Here is a 19077-nt window from a genome sequence, read left to right as displayed (position 1 = left end):
GGAAGGAATGGTGAATGGGGTGGGGGACCCAGAGGCACCTACATGGTTGTGGGCAGAGCTGGTGAGATCAGTTTGAAAAGTGCCCACCTGCAACCCTGCCATTGCTCCTCCCTGGGATGGTAGCTGTCCCATCACATGCTTGTGCCACTGGGATAGGGCTGCTAGACAGAGAGACCACATAGGGTGACAGTAAATGTAAATAGAGAACAGTCTGCCAGTGCCCCAGGAATGGAATGGCTCTGCAGCTGGGCCCCTACTCCCCACCCCTGCTCCTGCAGCCAGCCACTGGGATGGGTCTGGAAGTTCCTGCAGCTGCATTGGTCGGGACCAGAGAAAACCTCAAATCTGAGGAGACATCCTCTTCCCGAGCTACGCACAAGCTGATTTCTAATCCCAAGATGCTCATCAGCTCATCAATGTGCCAGGCCAGGCCCCCGTGCCGGGATCCAGTTATGAGACTGATGTTCGGCACAGTCACCCCACATGGCCACAGCTAGGGCCCCTCTCCTCGCCCGCAGCTCTGGACGACCCTGTCTCACATTCCCCCGCCACTCCCACCCCCCAAGGATGAGCCTCTTGATGACCCTTCCAGAGCAGCTTTGGGTGCAGATCTCAATGCTCTGCTCAAACATAGTGATAGAAATGTAGCCGTGTTAGTCTGGTGTAGCTGAATAAAAAAACAGGACTATGTAGCACTTTAAAGACTAACAAGATGGTTTATTAGGTGATGAGCTATCTTTGTAATAGGTACGGTAATTAAATTCTTTATTCAAACTCAGGCGTAAAGTGTCGAATTTAAGCATGAAGGACAGTTCAGAGGATTCTCTTTCAAGTGCAGTCTTAAAAGGTCTTTGAAGCAGGATGCAGGTAATCAGGTCGTTGAGACAATGTCCTTTCTGGTTGAAATGGCAAGAAACTGCTTTTTCTTTGTGATCCTGTCTAATATCTGCTTTGTGGGCATTGATCCTTTGGCGAAGTGTCTGAGACGATGCGTGTGCCCTCCCGCCGCTCCCAAGCGGTTGGCCCCGCCCGTGCTGGGCGAGGGAGGAAAGGGCGGCCAGCGAGAGGGGATGGGACGTAGCCAAGATCACTGAGCAGGCCGCAGACCTCGGACGCCTTTGGCCTTGCATAGACCGTACCCCCACCCGCCTCCTCCAGCCATGTGCCCCCAGCACCCCCTGGCAGGCCCAGCACCCCGTGGGCCACCCTGCGCTGAGGGGAGTTTCCAGGGAACACAACTGGGCTCTGCGGGGTTGGAGAGGCCTTGAGCCCATCACCCTGGCAACGGGGGGGGGGCGCCGGAACGGAAGCTGCCCGGAACCTTGCTTCGAGGCAGCGGTCGAGCCGGAAGCAAAGGAGCGCGGACCGGAAGTCGGCGAGGCGGCGGTTCCGGGTTCGCTGGGCGGCGGCGATGAGTTTTGAGTGGCCCTGGCAGTACCGCTTCCCCCCGTTCTTCACGTGAGTCCCCCGGAGCCCCCCGAACTGCCACCGGGGACCCCCCCCAATCTTCCCTGCCAGCCCCTCCCCCCCCGGGCAGGTCCCTCCCCTCCCCCCCCGGGCAGCCCCTCCCGCCCTTTGAGCCCCCAGGCCAGAATCGGGCCCGTGGATCGTGGCCCTGGGCCGCCCCACGCCCGGGCCTGCTTCCCGCTTCCCGCAGCTGGGGGCTTTGTGCCCCCGGGGGGCTGCAGCCCCACCCCGCCTGCTGCATGGGCCCGTGTGGGGGAACCGCTGGGTCACTGGCCACCGGCCGGTTCGTGGCCTGTCGCGGGGCGGCACCACGCGGGCCAGGGGGCCTCTGGAGAGGGGGCCTGCAGGAGACTTTCTCGGGGATTCATCGGATGCTGTAGCTGCTGTTTGAAGCGGCGGGTCCCACCGACCTGTGATGCCGGGTCGGGGTCCCCCCAAATCCTGCAGCCCCGTCGCAGCAAGAACAGTCTCCGCCAGTCAGAGAGCAGAGGGGGTTTATTGCTCCTCCGGGATACAGCACCGCACAGACGTGATATTGCTACAGGAGTCTGGGCCAGGATGCCTCAGATCCCGTGGGTTAGGAACAACAAACCTGCCTCCTGTCAACCTTCAGACAGGTTGGGTCTTTGCCTACATGACTTAAGGCAACCGTCCTGCTGGGCAGTGCTACAGGTACCAGCCAGTAGGGGGTCAACCCCAGCCCACACACAGCCACCTGCCCACTACATCACACAACGTCATGGGGAGGTTTGCACGCAGGGCGGCCCATCTGGCTGCCCTTGTCATCCCCTTAAGCCTCTTTAACCCCAGAGCCTGCTGTGCCTGGAGCCCGGTGTTGACTGGGAGCGCCTCTGTGTGTGTTTCTAGCTTGCAGCCCAATGTGGACACCCGTCAGAAGCAGATGACAGCCTGGTGCTCCTTGGTGCTGTCATACTGTCGCCTCAACAAGCTGTACACGATGACGGTCCTGGAAGCTCAGGAGAGTCCACTTTTCAACAACAGGAAGCTGCAGCGTATCCTTGGCGCTCACGCTGTTTCTTTGCCTGGGGTGCCTGGTAGTGACTTTAATCTCAACCAGCAGTTTGATGTGGCTTTTCCTCGCTCTGAAAAGATTAAAAAGCAATTGGCAACCACTGGAGGGGCTGGGATCAGGATATGCTGAGTGGCACAGTTCCCTACAGCAGTAGATAGCTGCCGTGTCTGGGGCTCCATGAATACAACACAGGGTCTCTATAACAGCCAGAAGTGACAGTTATAGAGCAGAACTGTTTGTAACATACACATTTTTTCTAGGTAAACATCTCTACCCCTTGGTCCCAGACCAGCATGCTCGTTCCTGTTGTTAGCACAGCAGCGTCAGGCAGTAAATAACATTGTATCAGCAAGGGTAGGGTGTTCTGCATTGTAATCCCCCTTTGAGGAAGTTGTCTCTGTGCTGCTGTCTGCGTGGATAGTAAACCTCATAAGGAGTCCATGTCAAAAAAGGGATTTTTCTAATTCCCCTTTCAAAGCCTGGCCTGAGGGAAAATTGGATCGTGGGTGAATTTGTATTTTGTAGCCATTGGTGCCTGTGGGTGCCCCATCATGCCTAGGCTCCCATCACCTCCATGAGCCTCTCCTCATGCTTAATTTGTTTTGAAAGAGGTAAGTGTTGGTTGGGTGGCCAGAGAGCAGCAGCTGCTGGCTTGATACCCCGCAATGAAGGCAATACCGCAGAAGTAAGGGTGATGTGGTGTATCGTGCTTCTGCACTGCCTCATGGTGCCTAGTAGGAATGTAATGGATTCACCAGTTACCCAGTAAGTATGCCCCTTACCAGCATGCTTGCCAGGGTAACTGGTTAACCGGCCTGGCCAAAGCAGGCTTCTCCCACCCAGCCTGTGGTGCTGCTCCAGTCCAGCAGGGCCAACTGCGCTCCAGCCCAGCCTGGATGGAGCAGCCCCTGCCTGTGGTGTGGTGCAACGGGCCCTGCCTGACCCAGCTGATGCAGCCTTCTGCCGGCGATGTGGTGTGGCAGGCTTGGACAGGCTGGAGCAGTGCCCCCACCCATGTCCCAGGTTTTACATCCCTAGTGCCTAACTCTGAGACTGCTGCTCAGAGCAGGCTTTCTTACACTGTCATATAGGGACTGCATCTTGCCGGAGCCCATGGCCATCTGGCAGTTTTCTGGCCGCTCCTGGCTCACCAGTGGTGCCATTTCAGATTTTGGTGGGGGGTGGGGGGGGGGGGGGGCGGCAATGTTAGCCATGATTCCAAGACTACTTAGGCACCTGAAAACTCTAGGTCAGTGGTTCTCAAACTGTGGGTCAGGACTCCATTTTGTTAGGGTCACTGAGGCTGGCCTAGAGGTGCTGGGGCCTGGGGCTGAAGCAAGCCCCATTGTCTAGGCCAAAACTTGAGGGCTTCACCTTTGCTCTCCCACCTGAAGTAGTGAGGTTTGGGTGTTGGTTTTGGCCCCCCATTCCAGGGCAGTGGGGCTTAGGCAGGCCCAGGCTTGTATCCCCTCCTGGGGTCATGTCGTATTTTTGGTTGTCAGAAGGGAGTCACAGTACAATGCAGTTTGACAACCCCGCTGCAGGATTTTTTGCAGCTAATAACTTAGTGCTTCTGCCAGCTAATTTCTATCTAATTCCTATATTAAAAAAGAAAAAAATATATGCACACACCAATAAAAGCCATATTTGTCAGGAGATAAAACAGCAAGATATTCCCAATCCTCAATGTAGACGTATCAGTTTTGCAGCTTTAACACAGATATCAGAAACACAAGTTTGATACTTTGTTCGCTATCTTTTGTAGAGATAAATAAAAATAAAACCTGCTTGCAATTTGCTTACTTTCTCTAACAGAGACTCTGTGTTACTGCCATTATCTACTCTGTTTTAGTCATTTTTTTCTCACTCCACTAAAAACATATTTACTTAATTTTTACATGCATTTTTTCTATTTTATTAAGAACAGGAATTTATTTTTCTAATTAATTTGGCATTGATTTTTATCAATCACAGTCATGTATCTGACTCACCTTTGACTTCATCATGACTATTACTATCAGACTTAAAATTTCATTTAATTTTGTATGAATTTTAAATTATTGCGCAGTTTGAAAATAATGACTTTCATCAGCACAGTGTCTGAAGTTACATGTTTAGTTATTTATTTTTTAACTGGCACTGTTAAGGTGAGTACAAACTAAATTTACAATCTAGACAGACTACTATTTGATTATACCATTTTAAATAATGAATGACAAAGCACAATATGCTAATAAAAGTAATAACAATAATTACTCCAGCCAGGACAGGTTAGACACTTAGCATTCACTACTCAAAGAATTACATTTAAGCTTAAAAACATAAAATTGTGAAAGCCACAGACCCTTCAAAAAACTAACCTCATAGCATGCTAATCCTTAACTGAACTTTGAAAGAATAAAGTGACAGAGAATCTAAGTGCCTTGTGCCTTTTGACAGGAAGTCCCAAGAAATAACAGTAGTAATAGATGTTTGCGTGAGAATGTGTGTGTGTCAGAGTGCTGTCTTTTTAAGCAGAGCACTCACCAATCTGAATGTTTATTTAGACAGCAGCGGCCACTCCTAATCCAGAAGCATAACAAAGACAGGCTCTCCCTCCCCTCCCTGGCTCATTAGGGACTGGGTACACAGCACACTGTGACATCAGCGCTCTGTGCAGCAGACAGGAGTTAGACTCTTGGTCCTGAGCAGGTTGGCCAGGATTGGCTACATGGTGTGAGAAGAGGGGCAGGAGCAGCAAAGGCTGCAGATGGCAGTGGAACAGGGCAGTGGGGGCCAGAGGTCCCCTGATCCTGAAGAATTACCAGCTGATCCAGCTGCCCCCCATAGCTCAGGTCATCGGTCCCCCTCTCCAGATGCTGCCACTCACCTGCCTGGCTGCCCAGCAGGCTCTCAGCAGGTCAGGTGAGAGATGCCGCATAGTACACCTCTGTGTTGTGCATGTGCCCATCTGAGCATGGTGTCCCCCGCCCTTGCCCACCCTAAGTCTGGCCCTCCCTTTTCCTCAACTTTCAGCCCGGCTGCTCTGGATCCCAGAGGTGCTACATTTTGATGGGAATGTGTGTTTGGTTTGTCGGTGGTTTGTGAGGCGCAGTGGAATCCTTGGGATGAAAGATGCCATGAAAATGTTATGTGGACTTGTGATTTTAAGCTTTGCTTATTTCAGTTATGCAGAACTATGTCAGGGTATATGTTGCTTTCTGTTCCTTCCCCCAACCGGTTCCTGCTGCGAACCGCATTAGAGATGGTCATCTGTCTGACATCGTCCTCTGAGCTTTGCCTGTGCTGCCAAATTGCACTGAATGGTTCCTTAACCCAGAACCAGGGAAACTCCCCATGGAATCCATACAAGTTGTGTTGGAAGAACTCAGGAAAAAAGGTGGGTGAAAACCTCTGCTGAATTGTCTGTGGTTGTTTGTGTGTGCCTATGCTGGGTGTGTCAATAAAACCTGTGCCCAAAATCCCTCCTAGAGTGGACAATCTGGCTGTACGACTGTCCCAAAACACTCCTGGCATGGACTGTGTCACTCCTTTTGGAATCTCCTGGTGTTCTGGTTGTTTTTCAGTGTTGTCTTTATTTTCAGAACTCCTTGTTTCTTTCCTTATGGAGAATTGCAAGCCACAGCTCTGGAAGAGCTAGGGTCATAAGAACATAAGAACGGCCGTACTGGGTCAGACCAAAGGTCCATCTAGCCCAGTATCCTGTCTGCTGACAGTGGCCAGCACCAGGTGCCCCAGAGAGGGTAGACTAAAGACAATGATCAAGCGATTTGTCTCCTGCCATCCCTCTCCAGCCTTTGACAAACAGAGGCCAAGGACACCATTTTATCCCCTGGCTAATAGCCTTTTATGGCTCTAGCCTCCATGAAATTATCTAGCTTCTCTTTAAACTCTATTATAGTCCTAGCCTTCACAGCCTCCTCTGGCAAGGAGTTCCACAGGTTGACTACACACTGTGTGAAGAAGAACTTTCTTTTATTAGTTTTAAACCTGCTACCCATTAATTTCATTTGGTGTCCTCTAGTTTTTCTATTATGGGAACTAATAAATAACTTTTCTTTATCTGCCCTCTCCACACCACTCATGATTTTATAGACCTCTATCATATCCCCCTTCAGTCTCCTCTTTTCTAAACTGAAAATTCCAGTCCAGGGGGAGGAGAGATTTTTTATTTGAATGTGGGGGTGGGTAGGAAGTTGACGTGAGTGACAGGATGGGGTGGCGCTGGAGCTACGGACATGCAGAGCATCCACCTGTAATGAGAGGTGTCCTTCTCAGCTGGGGGCCTTTTGGTAAGTCCACCCTTTCCATTGTGTTTCAGGGAACCTAGAATGGTTAGACAAGAACAAATCCACTTTCCTGATCATGTGGCGGAGACCAGAAGAATGGGGAAAGCTCATCTATCAGTGGGTGAGGTTGTTACTGTTCAGCGCAAGGCCCCATTTCTGTGTGTGGGGAGGTGGCTGTCATTTCAGACTCAATGGCATTGCTGATCTGACCTTTCCCCTGCAACTGGCCCTTTCTAAAGCCAGCCCCATGGGCAGATGGACACTACCAAAGAGCCTGGATTTGTGAAAAACGGAACCCTTAAACGTTGGTGTCCTGATTGCACACTGCCCTTTACCTTTGTGGGTGCCATTTCCCTCTGCTGCAGAGAGGTGTCGGGCCCTTGCAGTTGTGTGAAAAGCTGTGAGCTGCAACGAATACACTGTCCACACCCATCTCCTAGAGAGTGTGGTTCAGACATTCCTCTCCGTGACACGAGTTCTCGTAAAACTCATTAGAGATGGAGAGACGGAATAAAGGAGGGGGGTTAGCGACGGGCACTGGATTACTTTCTCCACAGTCAAATCTCCTTGTTTGAGGAGTTGGCTTGTTTGCCCACTAAATACTGAGTAGGTGCTACTCCATTGAAATGGAGATCCCTGCTGGGAACATGGTCTGTAAGACACAGAAGCGAAGCTCTCGACTTGCTCTTCTTTTCCCAGGTGTCTAAGAATGGCCTGACCAACTCCGTGTTCACGCTTTATGAGCTGTCCAATGGAGATGACACGGCGAATGAAGGTAACAGCGCATCTCGTGTCCTGGGGCTGCTTGCCAAAGCACAAGCAGCCTTGTAAGAATAAATAATTTGTGCTGCCAGGTGACTGTTTTAAACGGTGAAATCTTTTTCAATGGCCTGTAGTCGCTGCATGCGATCTCTGTGTTTTAGGGCTCACGCCAATCACCACCGAGAAGCGGGGCTGTAAGTCTTATTCACAGCCTGCCCGCGATTCCTGTATTGCAGTGTGCGTGATCCCTGCCTGTCTCCAAACCTCTCTCCCTTCTCCATGCCAAAGCTCTGGTCTCTTGTTCATCTGGCTCCCGGGGGGTTGAGTTTTCTTCCTTGTGGGATCTGCCTGGCTCGCTTGACGCTTTCAGGTCTGTGCTGAGCGTTGCGTTGTCTGCTCCTTCTCTGTTTAACAGCTCTGTTTCCGAGGCGTCAGTGTAGTGGGCGATGGCAGTGGCTTGGATTATTTGTTGCTCTTCGTTTCACTCTTGGGGGCCGGGAAAGGTGGTCCATGGGGCACCTCCTTGTTTGCCTCCATTACTCGCAGGCTGCCGTGCGTTGGGGCTGAGGTGTGATTCTTGTGGCTGCTACTGACTGAGGGTGTTTCATCCGTTCCCTAGAGTTCCATGGCTTGGAGGAGTCCATGTTGCTTCGTGCCCTGCAAGCCTTACAACAAGAACACCGGGCTGAAATTATCTCACTCGACGATGGCCGAGGCGTCAAGTTCTTTTAACAGGCACCCCCTTCTTTCCCCCTCTCCTCTGACTGCTAAAGCATTTCCAGCTTGAAAGGTTCAGTCTCCAGGCCTACCACTGAGCAGTGACTGGAAGCCGCTGCATATTCTGGCTTTCTTGGGGCAAGGAGAAGCTGCGAAGCCTTCCGGAGACGTGACTTTTTCTTAGACCTCTTCAGAGATCTTCTGTCTTTCTCTTCTCCCTGTTGATTCTGTCTGTCTGGGGAGTTCAGGGGGCTTTAGGTAGATTCAAAGGGAGCTGCTCCAGGAATGATGCGGAACCACTCCAGTTATTGAGCTTGGCTCCCGTGAAAGTAACTGAAGAGCAGACGCTGGCAAGCCAATCACATGGCTCTCCAGCTGGTGGCTGGTGAGCTGAGTGTGGTGTTCAAAGGGCAGATCTCTGGCCCCTGTTCTGGTCACAGCATCAGGCTCTGCCAGCCCCTACTGCATCGCAGAGCGTGACGAGCGCGGGCTCAGGCTGATTCCCGCAGAAGAACAAGAGGCGCTCACTGTGAAGCAGACTGTGGTGGGGGTGGTTGCCTGGGGATTCCTTTGGCATAATTAAACAAAGGTGTATTTATAGAGCAGCACCGGGTGGTTTTTTCGCTTCATCATTAACGAAACTGAGGGTTGCGTTTCTGTCAGCCTTACACTGCGACTCTGCCTTGAAAAGGCTGTGAAGATGGCCAAGGATTCCCAGCCATCTGTCTCCCGGATTCCAACCCCCCTGGTCTGCCTTTGCGAGTGAGAAGATGTTTTTCCTATGTGCCAGCCCCAGAGACAGTCTGGGCCCTTTTCTCCTCATGTCCTAGAGCAACGATGAGCAACCAGGGCTCGTGAGCAGCCTCCTTTATCTCAGTGGGCTGCAAGATTACCATGACTGAGATGGTCTCTTGGGATAAGGTAGTTTTGCTCACTGTGCTTGGGTGCCTAGAATTTGCGGGATGTGCTGGTTGAACTGTAGCAGCACTTTGATTGGATGCAGAGGGCACGCACGGCTCTCACAGTGTTGAGTGTAATCAGCCCACACACCTGCCCTTGCTTTAAGTGCGTGTCACTTTAGTGTCATGGTGAACTAGCCACACTCAACTGGCCAAATAGCCACATGTGGCTAGCATGTTGGACACCACGGCTTTAGTAACACCGGTAGGAAAAAACCCGATGTGGTTAAAAACGGGCACAATCCAGCAACCCTGTGCGTGGTCAACGGTAACAAAATGTCTCATGGGCCACACACACAACCTGATGGTGCCGCATTGGGGCTGCAGGTTGCCCACCACTGCTGTAGGGTGTACAGGGCAAATATTTGCTTCAGTGTCACCTGCGCTGCCCTGCCTGTGGCTAGAGGGACAGGCAGGTGTGACAGGGCTGCTTTACAGCAGTGGTGCATAGTGGGGGCCCGTCTACGCAGCAGAGCTAAAGCCGAAATAAGTGACGCAACTTCAGCTGCGTCGCGGAAGTTGAAATAGCTTAATTCGGCTTTCGGCGCTGTCTGCACAGCAGGAAGTGGAAGGAAGATCCCTCTTCCTCTGACTTCCCTTACTCCTCGTGAAACGAGGGTTACAGGAGTCAGAGTAAGAAGTACTCCCGCTCGACGTTGTGTCGAAATACAGGCTGGCAGCTCTATTCCGAAATAAGGCTGTGGTGGAGTCATAGCCTGACGGAGTCCAGCGTGATGTTCCGGCCTCTGCCGTGGTGAAACAGCAGGAACTCAGCTCGATTCTGCTGGGCACCTTTTGCTGCGTTCTCAGGGAGAGTTTGCCCTTCCCTGCCCTTGTCTACGTGCTGTTGGGCACTGGTTCAGGTGCAGCCCTCGCCAACACCCATTGTCAGCAGCAGGTAATTGTCAGTGCTGACAAGGGGCTTGAGTTCATGCGGCTGGTGGAGAGAAAACCCTTTTGCCTTGTAACAGGCGCTCATGTGACGTGGAAGCTATGATCCATGTGCCCTTGGCTCACACGCTGCCCTTCTCACAGGTGCGCCCGTGTAGACCTGCATTTGGGGGCTTTGGTGTGATGCCTCAGCTCTGGGCCTGTATCTCCCTGCTGCCCTGAGTACTGTTTTGCTGGCAGGAGGCCTGGGAGTAGCTATGGCCTTGTTCCTCTGTCCCTGCACTGGGCTGGGCCGTGACTCCTTATTTAAGGCACTATGGAGTGGGCGTAGCGCCGTCGTGCGGTTTGCCCACCCCCTTCCCCTTTGCATCCCCCTGAAACTGAAGGCCACTGAGATGTAAGAAACTTTTTGGTCTGTTTCCTCAAGTGCCCCCGGTTTCCATCTTCCCGCAGCTGACGCAGATACTAAGCAAAAATAGTGAACCTTCAGCCGGAGGCAGGAAATGGATGGGGAGGAAAAACAGACCCAAGCCCACCAGCATCTGTGAGGGGGGGGGTGCTGGCGCCCGTCTGGACAGCAGCGCTTGAACAAGTCTGGTTTGTTTTGCCCAGTAGAGGGAGCCGGTGTCCCCTGCAGAGTCTGTATCCATTAGCCTGTATCTCTAACCCGCACTGCCCTGGGACAGTGCCCCAGCTCACTAGTCTGGTGAAACACGTTTTCTCACAGGCTTGCCACTCTCCTGCACGCTGTGGGCAGGTCAGATGGGTGCCAGTGGAGATCTCTACCTTAGGGTCGGCTTTGGTTCCTCCCTGTTCTCCTGTCCCATCCAGGCACTTGCTTGTCTCAGCTGTTCGCCCTGTCTGTCCTCAGCTCACGCTGTAGCTCCGGTACCCATCCCCTCTTCCCCCTGCTGATGGGTCCTCCCCTCTCCTTTCCACTCGCTCTCCCTTGGGGGCTCCGTGCACGGACCGCCTGGAGTGGGGGCAGTGCTGGCAGGGCGACAAACCTTGTCTGTGACCCTGAGCCGTGAGTCTTTAACACATAGCCCCCCGGTGTTTGTGTGTTGTTCCCAGGCACGTGGTTCAGGCTTGCCTCCGGGCCCTGCATTCCTGCAGGAGTCGCCTTCCTCCCGTCTCCCCTTGCATGAGGCCATGTTCTTCATTAAACATGCAGCTGCTTGAGGAACGAGCTGATGGGGCTTTCGATAACCCCAGAGCCAGCCTGCCGCATTACCTTCTGTCCAACACACTCTGGCAACCTCCCCTGCCTGGTTCCAGCTAGCTGGTTGAGCTGGGAGGGGGAGTGAGAAGGACTGGTACATAAGAACGGCCAGACTGGGTCAGACCAAAGATCCATCTAGCCCTGTGTCCTGTCTGCTGACAGGGGCCAATACCAGATGTCCCAGAGGGAGGGAACACAACAGGTAATCCTCGCATGATCCCTCCCCTGTCACCCACTTCCAGACAAACAGAGGCCAGGGACACCATTCCTACCCATCCTGGCTAATAGTCATTGATGGACCTAACCTCCATGAATCTATCTAGCTCTTTTTTGAACTCTGTTAAAGTTCTAGCCTTCACCACATCCTCTGGCAAGGAGTTCCACAGGTTGAGTAACCTCGCAGCCGTGGGGAGCGGGCGTGTCCCGTCCATCACATCCAGTCAGCTCTAAGCTGGATGGCGAGTTTCTTGGGGCAGAGCCTGTCTGTATTCCCTGACCAAGGCCCTGCCCGGCTGCATGGAAATATCCATATTACAGTGCTGAGGGCGTGACCAGCGGCCTGTCCTGTAGAGGAAAGACTGGGCTGTCTGAAGGACCCAGGTAGAAAAGCTGCATCGGGCATGGTGCAGTCTTGTGACTGGGCTGCTGCTGCCAGCTGGTACCGCCACATCCCCCGGAGCTCAACAGCCTGGGTGGCCGCTCCCTGTCCTCACGGATCCTAGCGGAGCTGCGGCCAGCCATGGCAGTGTAAACAAAGCTGCCGGCAGGATAAGAACCAGGCTTTTTATTGTCATCTGACACTAATTGTTTGGCATCCTTATCTGTGCAGCGTGCTTGGCTGGCAGCGCGATCGCAGGGCTGGGATGTGAGCAGCCGTCCTGGCTGGCGTGGGCTGGAGTTGCTGGCGCTGGTGGCGGGCTGGATTGGAAGCAACCAGGGGCTACGTGGAGCAGGGGGAGGTCTCGGGCAAGTGCCAGGAGAGAGCGAAAGAGGTGGAGCATCTCCCGCCAGCGGGGTGAGAACCGTGTCTCCCCGAGCGCCTCCCGAACACATGACCCACTTGGCCTTCAGAGGGAAGCCAGGGGCCAGACCAGGCGTCTGCCTGGTATCGCCACCTGCTGTGCTGTGCCTAACACCTTGACTGCAAGCAGTCTTGGGCAGGGATTGTCCACTGCACCCAAGCACAATGGGACCCTGATTCCTGACCAGGGCTGTCGGGATACCACATAAGAATGGCCATATGAGTCAGACCAAAGGTCCATTCAGCCCAGTACCCTGTACAGCCCACAGTGGCCAATGCCAGGTGCCCCAGAGGGAGTTAACTGAACAGGTACTGATTGATCTCTCTCCTGCCATCCATCTCCACCCTCGGACATACAAAGGCTAGGGACACCATTCCTTACCCATATTGGCTAATAGCCATTAATGGATTTAACCTCCATGAATTTAACTAGTTCTCGTTTAATCCCTGTTATAGTCCTAGCCTTCACAGCCTCCTCAGGCAAGGAGTTCCACAGATTGACTATGCGCTGTGTGAAGAAGAACTTTCTTTTATTTGTTTTAAACCTGCTGCCCATTAGTTTCATTTGGTGGCCCCTAGTTCTTATATTATGGGAACAAGTCAATAACTTTTCCTTATTCACTTTCTCCACACCACTCATGATTTTATAGACCTCGATCATATCCCCCCTTAGTCCCCACTTTTCCAGGCTGAAAAGTCCCAGTCTCCTTAATCTCTCCTCATATGGGACCCGTTCCAAACCCACACAGTGCGTAATAGCCCCCCGCCAGCTGGAGCAGGTGGGTGAAAGCTGTTGTTCTTTGGCCTGGAGGGCGCAGGAGGTGAGGCACAATGCTCCACTCTGGCCTTTCCAACTATAGAAACACATCCTTGTCATTTCCAGATGAGAGCTGGAGAGCAGAGAACAGAACCCAAACGTCCTGACACTGATCACAAGACTCCACTCCCACCCCCTTGAATTTCTTTACAGCCAAGACAGAAATCCAGTGGTCGTCTGTTGCAAAGCAAAGGCATCTGTACGCCTGTAAAGAGCGACTTGCACCCCTGAGCTCGGAGGAAAAAGAACCACCGTGTGTGCCTCTATATAAACCCATGGCACGCCCACATCTTGAATACTGTGTACAGATGTGGTTGCCTCATCTCAAAAGAGATCTCTTGGCACAGGAAAAGGTTCAGAAAAGGGCAACAAAAATGGTGAGGGGTTTGGAACAGCTGCCATATGAAAAGAGATGAAAAAGATCAGTTTAGAAAAGAGGAGAGGAAGGGGGGATGTGATCGAGGTCTATAAAATCAGGACTGGTGTGGAGAAAGTGAATAAGGAAAAGTTATTGACTTATTCCCACAGTATAAGAACGAGGGGTCACCAACTGAAATGACTAGGCAGCAGGTTTAAAACTAACAAAAGGACGTTTTTCTTCACGCAGCGCACAGTCAACCTGTGGAACTCCTCGCCAGAAGATGTGGTGAAGATCAGGATTTTAACAGGGTGCAAAAAAGAACTAGATAAATTCATGGAGGTTAGGTCCATCCATACTTAATAGTGTTGGGTAGGCATGGTGTCCGGAGCCTCTGTTTGTCAGAAGCTGGGAATGGGCAACAGAGGAGGGATCACTTGATGATTCCCTGTTCTGTTTCCTCCCTCTGGGGCACCTGGCGTTGGCCACTGTCGGCAGGCAGGAGACTGGGCTGGATGGACCTTTGGTCTGACCCAGTGTGGCCGTTCTCATGTTCTTACGTGCTGTGGGCCAGGGGTGGAGATGAAGCCCCCTTTGGAGGTGAGGGGGTGCTGTCACACGGAGGGGGAAAGGGAACGAGCAAAGCCGGAAGAATTGCCGCTCCAGCACCTTTGCCACTGAGGTGTCCGCGAGTTTCTGCTTTCTTGGGCCAGGAGAGAAAACCAGGAGCAGGCAGATAACCAGGCGCCCTGCTGCGGGAGCTTCCCTCCTTAGGGAAAGGGCCCCTCTCCTGGTCCTGGCAGGAGTGCAGGGGTCCGGCTGCTGACACCCAGGCAGGGGCCATGCAGAGTCCAGCTGTGCAGGGCCTGCCTGGTAGGTGGGTAAGGGGGGGCTGGCTGCCAGCACATCGATCCGGTTTCATCCCTTCCTACTGTCATGACACCGGAGTCTGGCAGCAAGCGCCTTGGTGGAGGGTGGGGGCCCACCCCTGAGACTCAGCAGTGTGGGGCTTGTGTGGAGCCACCCTGTAACCATTGTGGGACCTGGGCCCAGCCGGCAGGGTGCACGATTCCCTCATTGGCCCTTTGGGCTCTCCCAGGGCAGTGGCTCCCAGGTCTCTGTGGGCCTATCAGGCACCCTGCAGCTCTGAGATCACAGCTGCAGCTGGTCGCACCGATTACAGGCTGCTGGCCCGGGACCGTGGCGCGAAGGGGCTCTGGGCTGAGATAAGGGCGCTATCAGGCCACGCACACCTCGCTGGGACCTGCTCCCAGGAAGAAATGAAACTCGGGCCTTTTACGAAACGCCATTCGTTAGGGACGCAAGGTTCCAGCTGGCTCAGTTCTGAGCTCTTGTTTCTGGGAAGCCCGGAGCCTGCGCTGGCCCCAGAGCGGGACGCTGCATCTGTCTCTAAGGAGAAGCGTGGCCTGCCTGGCACGAGGGCTGCCACCTCTCTGGGTACGTGGTTTAGGGTAGTGAACATAAGAACGGCCGTACTGGGTCAGACCAACGGTCCATCTAGCCCAGTAGCCTGTCTGCCGACAGTGGCCAGCACCAGGTGCCCTAGAGAGGGTGGACCGAAGACAATGAGAGCACATGCGGTCGGGGCTGGACTTCCAGCTAGGAAAACCCAAAACGGGCTGCTGAAAAGTCCCCTGAATGTGGCCCTGGACACGGCTCCCTGAGTCGCTATCCAGGCCTGTAGCTCAGGGCTCCAGGGTTCCTCTCTAGCAAGGGGTGCCATCACCTCCCCCCAGCACAAAGCCGGGAGCACGCCCGGCCAGGAAGCAGCAGTGTGAGGCAAGCATGACACGGCACGTTGCCCTGGTAGGCGAGTGACTCTGCTGCGGACGTGCTGTGCCGCGGGGATCCGCCTGCATTTTTCTGATCACGCACAGTCCTCCTGACGTCCTGAGTCTTGTGCCATTCTGCCCCATCAGGCTTGCGAAAGGGTTCAGAGGGACCCTGGAGTTGGGGTCCTTTCTCCGCAGCGAGGTTCGTTTTGAGTCTCTACGGGCATCTGTCCATCCCCAGGATCCACACAGCACGGCCCCAAGCCCCCCTCCCCCAGAAGTGCAGAGGCTGGGCCGAGCCTAGGACGCTACCCCCCCACTGTGCTCCCCCTGCCAGCCCAGCCAGACACGGTTCCCCAGGCCGTGTAGTTGATTGAAAGTGTGTCCCAGTTTCATGCAGGGGAAGCCCAGGGACCATGCCCAGATGCTGAGGTCAGTGGGTGCTCAGATCTCTTCCCCGTTCAGCCCATTGCAGCCCCTCCATCTCCCTGCCACGAGTGCAGCAGAGATAGGTCCTGGCAGCATGGGCTGGAGCCAAGAAGAGAGACACTGGAGCTCTCGGCAGAGCAACGCCCCTTTGATGGGTGACTTAATCCCCCAGGACAGCCACTGCCCAGCTGGCAGCAGAGGAAAGTAGGTTAAGTTGCCCGATTCAGGCAGGGCTGGGACCGGCATCAGGGCCACGGGGAGCATCACCCCCCATAAGGCCTGAGCGGTGGGTAGGATCCCTGAGCACTAGGGACCAGGGCTCCACAAAGGGTGGGAAGTTTCTGTTCTCGGCCCACGTTGGACTCCTGCTCCTGGACTGGGTCGGGGAGGTGGCTGGAAGTTGCCCGTCGTTCCTGCCACCAGGCAGTAGCCACGTCCCTTTCCGTGGGGGCAAGTTTGGGGCTGCAGTGGAAGCATGACAGGGACCACGCCCGGACAAGCCTCCTTTGCCCTGTCCCTCTGCCAGCCTGGCTCCCCTGCGACTGGGGGAAGGGTGTCCGTGCGCCATGCTCAGCAGGTCTGGGACCCTCTGCTGAGGCAGCTGGCCGAGGCCTGGCGCCGGGGGTGGCCTTTAGGGTGGAGACGCCTGCCTGTTGGAAGCTGAACTGAGGTCTCCCCCGAGCCGGGGCACACAGACCCGAGCCCGGGTAGCTGGCATGGCTCCCTGCAGGTTCTGGACATGACCCAGGAACCTGGAGGCAAGGAGGCCTAGTGCCCTACGGCCGGCCCTTCCCTGCGGAGTTAACACTCCTGGCTCTGGAGCCTAGGGTGCATCCCAGGTGCTCCAGTGCTAGCTGAGCGCCCCATTGCCCCCTGGCCATCAAGGGCAGCCTCCTAGAACTGCTCTGGTTTGGGTCCCATTTCCGGGCACTGGGCCACGCCCCATAGCTTGTAGCCCAGCACTCACCCAGTGCTCCACGGTAGTGCCAGGGGGAGGAGAGAGGGAACCTGCTTTTCCTCTGCCTGGGGCATCTGACATCTCTGCCAGTGGGGCAGGGCGAGCAGACCCCCAGTCCCTGCACCCTCGGGAGCTGACTCTCAGCTAGGGTTGCCAGATACCTTCACAAAAAATCCCGAATAGGCAGGGAAAAATTGAGTGAGCAGAAAAAAAAAAAAAAAAAGCTGCTGCACCTTTAAATTACCACGCTCCTCACTTCCCCCGCCCTTGCAGATGCCACCGGCCATCTTTATGAGCCGCTGCGCCTTTAAATTACCATGCTCCTCGCTCCCTCTGCCCCCGCAGATGGCGCTGGCCTTCCATCCAAGGAAAACAGAAAAGACTGAACATTTTACATGTCCGGTATTCTCTGCTTTTTTTTTACCGGACAGAAGGCCAAAATACCGAACTGTCCACGTGAAAACCGGACACCTGACAACCCTCCCCTCGGCCAGGGCGGAGAGCTGTTCCCCGTGGTACGTGGGAAGCCATCGGTTGACACTGGTGGGTGGTCCCTGCCCCGCATACTGATCCCTCTGGCAGGCAGCGCTCGCTGGAGCGTTCAGCTACGCAGTGGCCCAGCTTCCCTTCCCAGCGACTTCGCTTGCCGGATACCCCTGAGCTTTATAACCCGGACTGAGGCTGCATGAGCAGGGGAGCAGCGGTCTCGTTCCCTTTCACTGCGGGTAAGCACCCGGCAGGCTTTGTGCCCAGACTGAGGGGCATCTGGCAAGTGAAGTCGCTGGGAAGGGAAGCTGGGCCACTGTGTAGCTGAACGCTCCAGCGAGCGCTGCCTGCCCCGGATGCAGGGCCGGGATCATCCCCCATCCTCTTGTGGCAGGGCCCATAAAAAATGTTGCCTCTGGTCTCCTCCCATGCTGAGCGATGCTGCCCCGGTGTGTCGTCTGCCAAGGAAGCCCCCTCTCGGCCACAAGAACACAGCGTTTGCTGCACTAGGTCAACCCCGAGCCCAGTCACCCTCCACCCGCACCGTGAGCATTGCACCCAGCCCCGGTTTGCAAGCTCCCTGTGCCTCTTCTCCGCAGGGCATGCTCCCCTGGGGCTGGGGTGATTTCTAGCCCACCCCCGAGCGACCCACGAGCAATTTTCGAGCAAGGAGAGCGAGTGCGTCTCAGCAACACGGGTGTTGGCGGGAGAAGTCACGTCCCATGCGCCTGCTCCCGGAGCAGGACTCAACGCGGGGAGGCGAAGGTATCAGGAACCAACCCGTGGTCAGGGGATTTGCAGTCTGCTCCCGGACCCAGCCAGGGCTTTGCAGAAACAACATTTCATTACATGTTTCTTGCCCCCTGCCCCCCGGGCTAAAGGGATTTGCAGGGCTGCAGCTGTGCGGGAGCGCTGGGCTGTGAACTTTAGCCGCTGCTCCAAGGATCTGTGTAGCTCGTCCTGGAAATACGGCTTTAATCTGGGCCGAGGACGCTGCTGGACTGTCCTTTCCAACCTCCCCTTGGAGCTTCTCCGATTGTTTAGTAGAAACAAGCTGACCCCAAGGAAAATAAATTAATTGGAGCGACAATTGCTTTGTATTTTGTGTCAACAGCGCCACGGAGCTGCTAAACAAACGGAGAGCCGCCCCCCCCCCCACCCCGGTTTAACCAGAAAAGCACCAGGTGCTTGTCTGTACTGGAGAGGAAGGCTGCTGAGGCCATGCCCTTGTTAATAGCTCATAACTTAATGTCTTCATGACCCGCTTTGTGATTTTCCCCAGTAGCTAATGCAGAGCTGGCTGCAGAGACAGATGCAGGGGCCCTGATACCTTGCGCCAGAGCTGCCCGGAGCAGGAGCTGGTTCTGGCAACTTGCAAGAGAGAGGCAGCTGCTGCTTTCCAGTAAACACGATGCTCTGAAGCCTCAGGTTAAAAGCAGCAAGTAAATGACTCGAACAAGCACTTTGCTCAATTACACCTGCGTCATCCGGCTGCCTGAGTCACTTCACACCGGGCTGGAGAACGGACAGCAGGGAGCAGGCCTGGGAGGCCCAGGGCCAGCTGGGAACCAACCTGCCTTTCCCAGCTCTGTAAGGAGAGGAGAGGCCGGCATACTTTAAGCTCCCTGAAAAGCATCTGTTCTGATCGGGGCCAGCCTGAGACCAAATGGCTCCTAGGTGAGGAGCATCTTCGGTGCTCCCCCGACCCCGATGTGTTAAATTTGTGAATATCTTGCTTTTTATTACATTTATAGCCTATTTCATGACTCCGATGCATGATTTGTCCTTGTCAAATACGATGATATAGTTGCATGCTAGGATCTGTACATTTGTATTTCTTCTAGGGATGTTAAATATCGGTTAATTGAATAGTCG

The 19077-nt window shown here is 54.4% G+C and overlaps 1 protein-coding gene across 2 annotated transcripts; it reads left to right on the top strand.

Annotated features, from left to right (window-relative positions):
* Positions 1-1302: 1302 nt before the first annotated feature.
* VPS25 (vacuolar protein sorting 25 homolog) lies at positions 1303-8873 on the top strand. Of its 2 annotated transcripts, none has more exons than XM_075911494.1 (6): positions 1303-1458; positions 2335-2480; positions 5826-5879; positions 6822-6910; positions 7489-7564; positions 8171-8873. In XM_075911494.1, the coding sequence occupies exons 1-6, from the start codon at positions 1412-1414 to the stop codon at positions 8281-8283; spliced, it is 525 nt and encodes a 174-aa protein (XP_075767609.1). In that variant the 5' UTR covers positions 1303-1411; the 3' UTR covers positions 8284-8873. The 2 variants fall into 2 exon arrangements, with proteins under 2 accessions (XP_075767609.1, XP_075767608.1); XM_075911493.1 differs by lacking the exon at positions 8171-8873 and adding an exon at positions 7713-8164.
* The last annotated feature ends 10204 nt before the right edge of the window (positions 8874-19077 follow it).

Source organism: Pelodiscus sinensis, chromosome 29 (assembly GCF_049634645.1).
Source record: "Pelodiscus sinensis isolate JC-2024 chromosome 29, ASM4963464v1, whole genome shotgun sequence".
In the NCBI taxonomy this organism is placed as follows: Eukaryota; Metazoa; Chordata; order Testudines; family Trionychidae; genus Pelodiscus; species Pelodiscus sinensis.
Note: the sequence above shows the minus strand (reverse complement) of the source record. Positions and strands in the feature narration are given on the sequence as shown.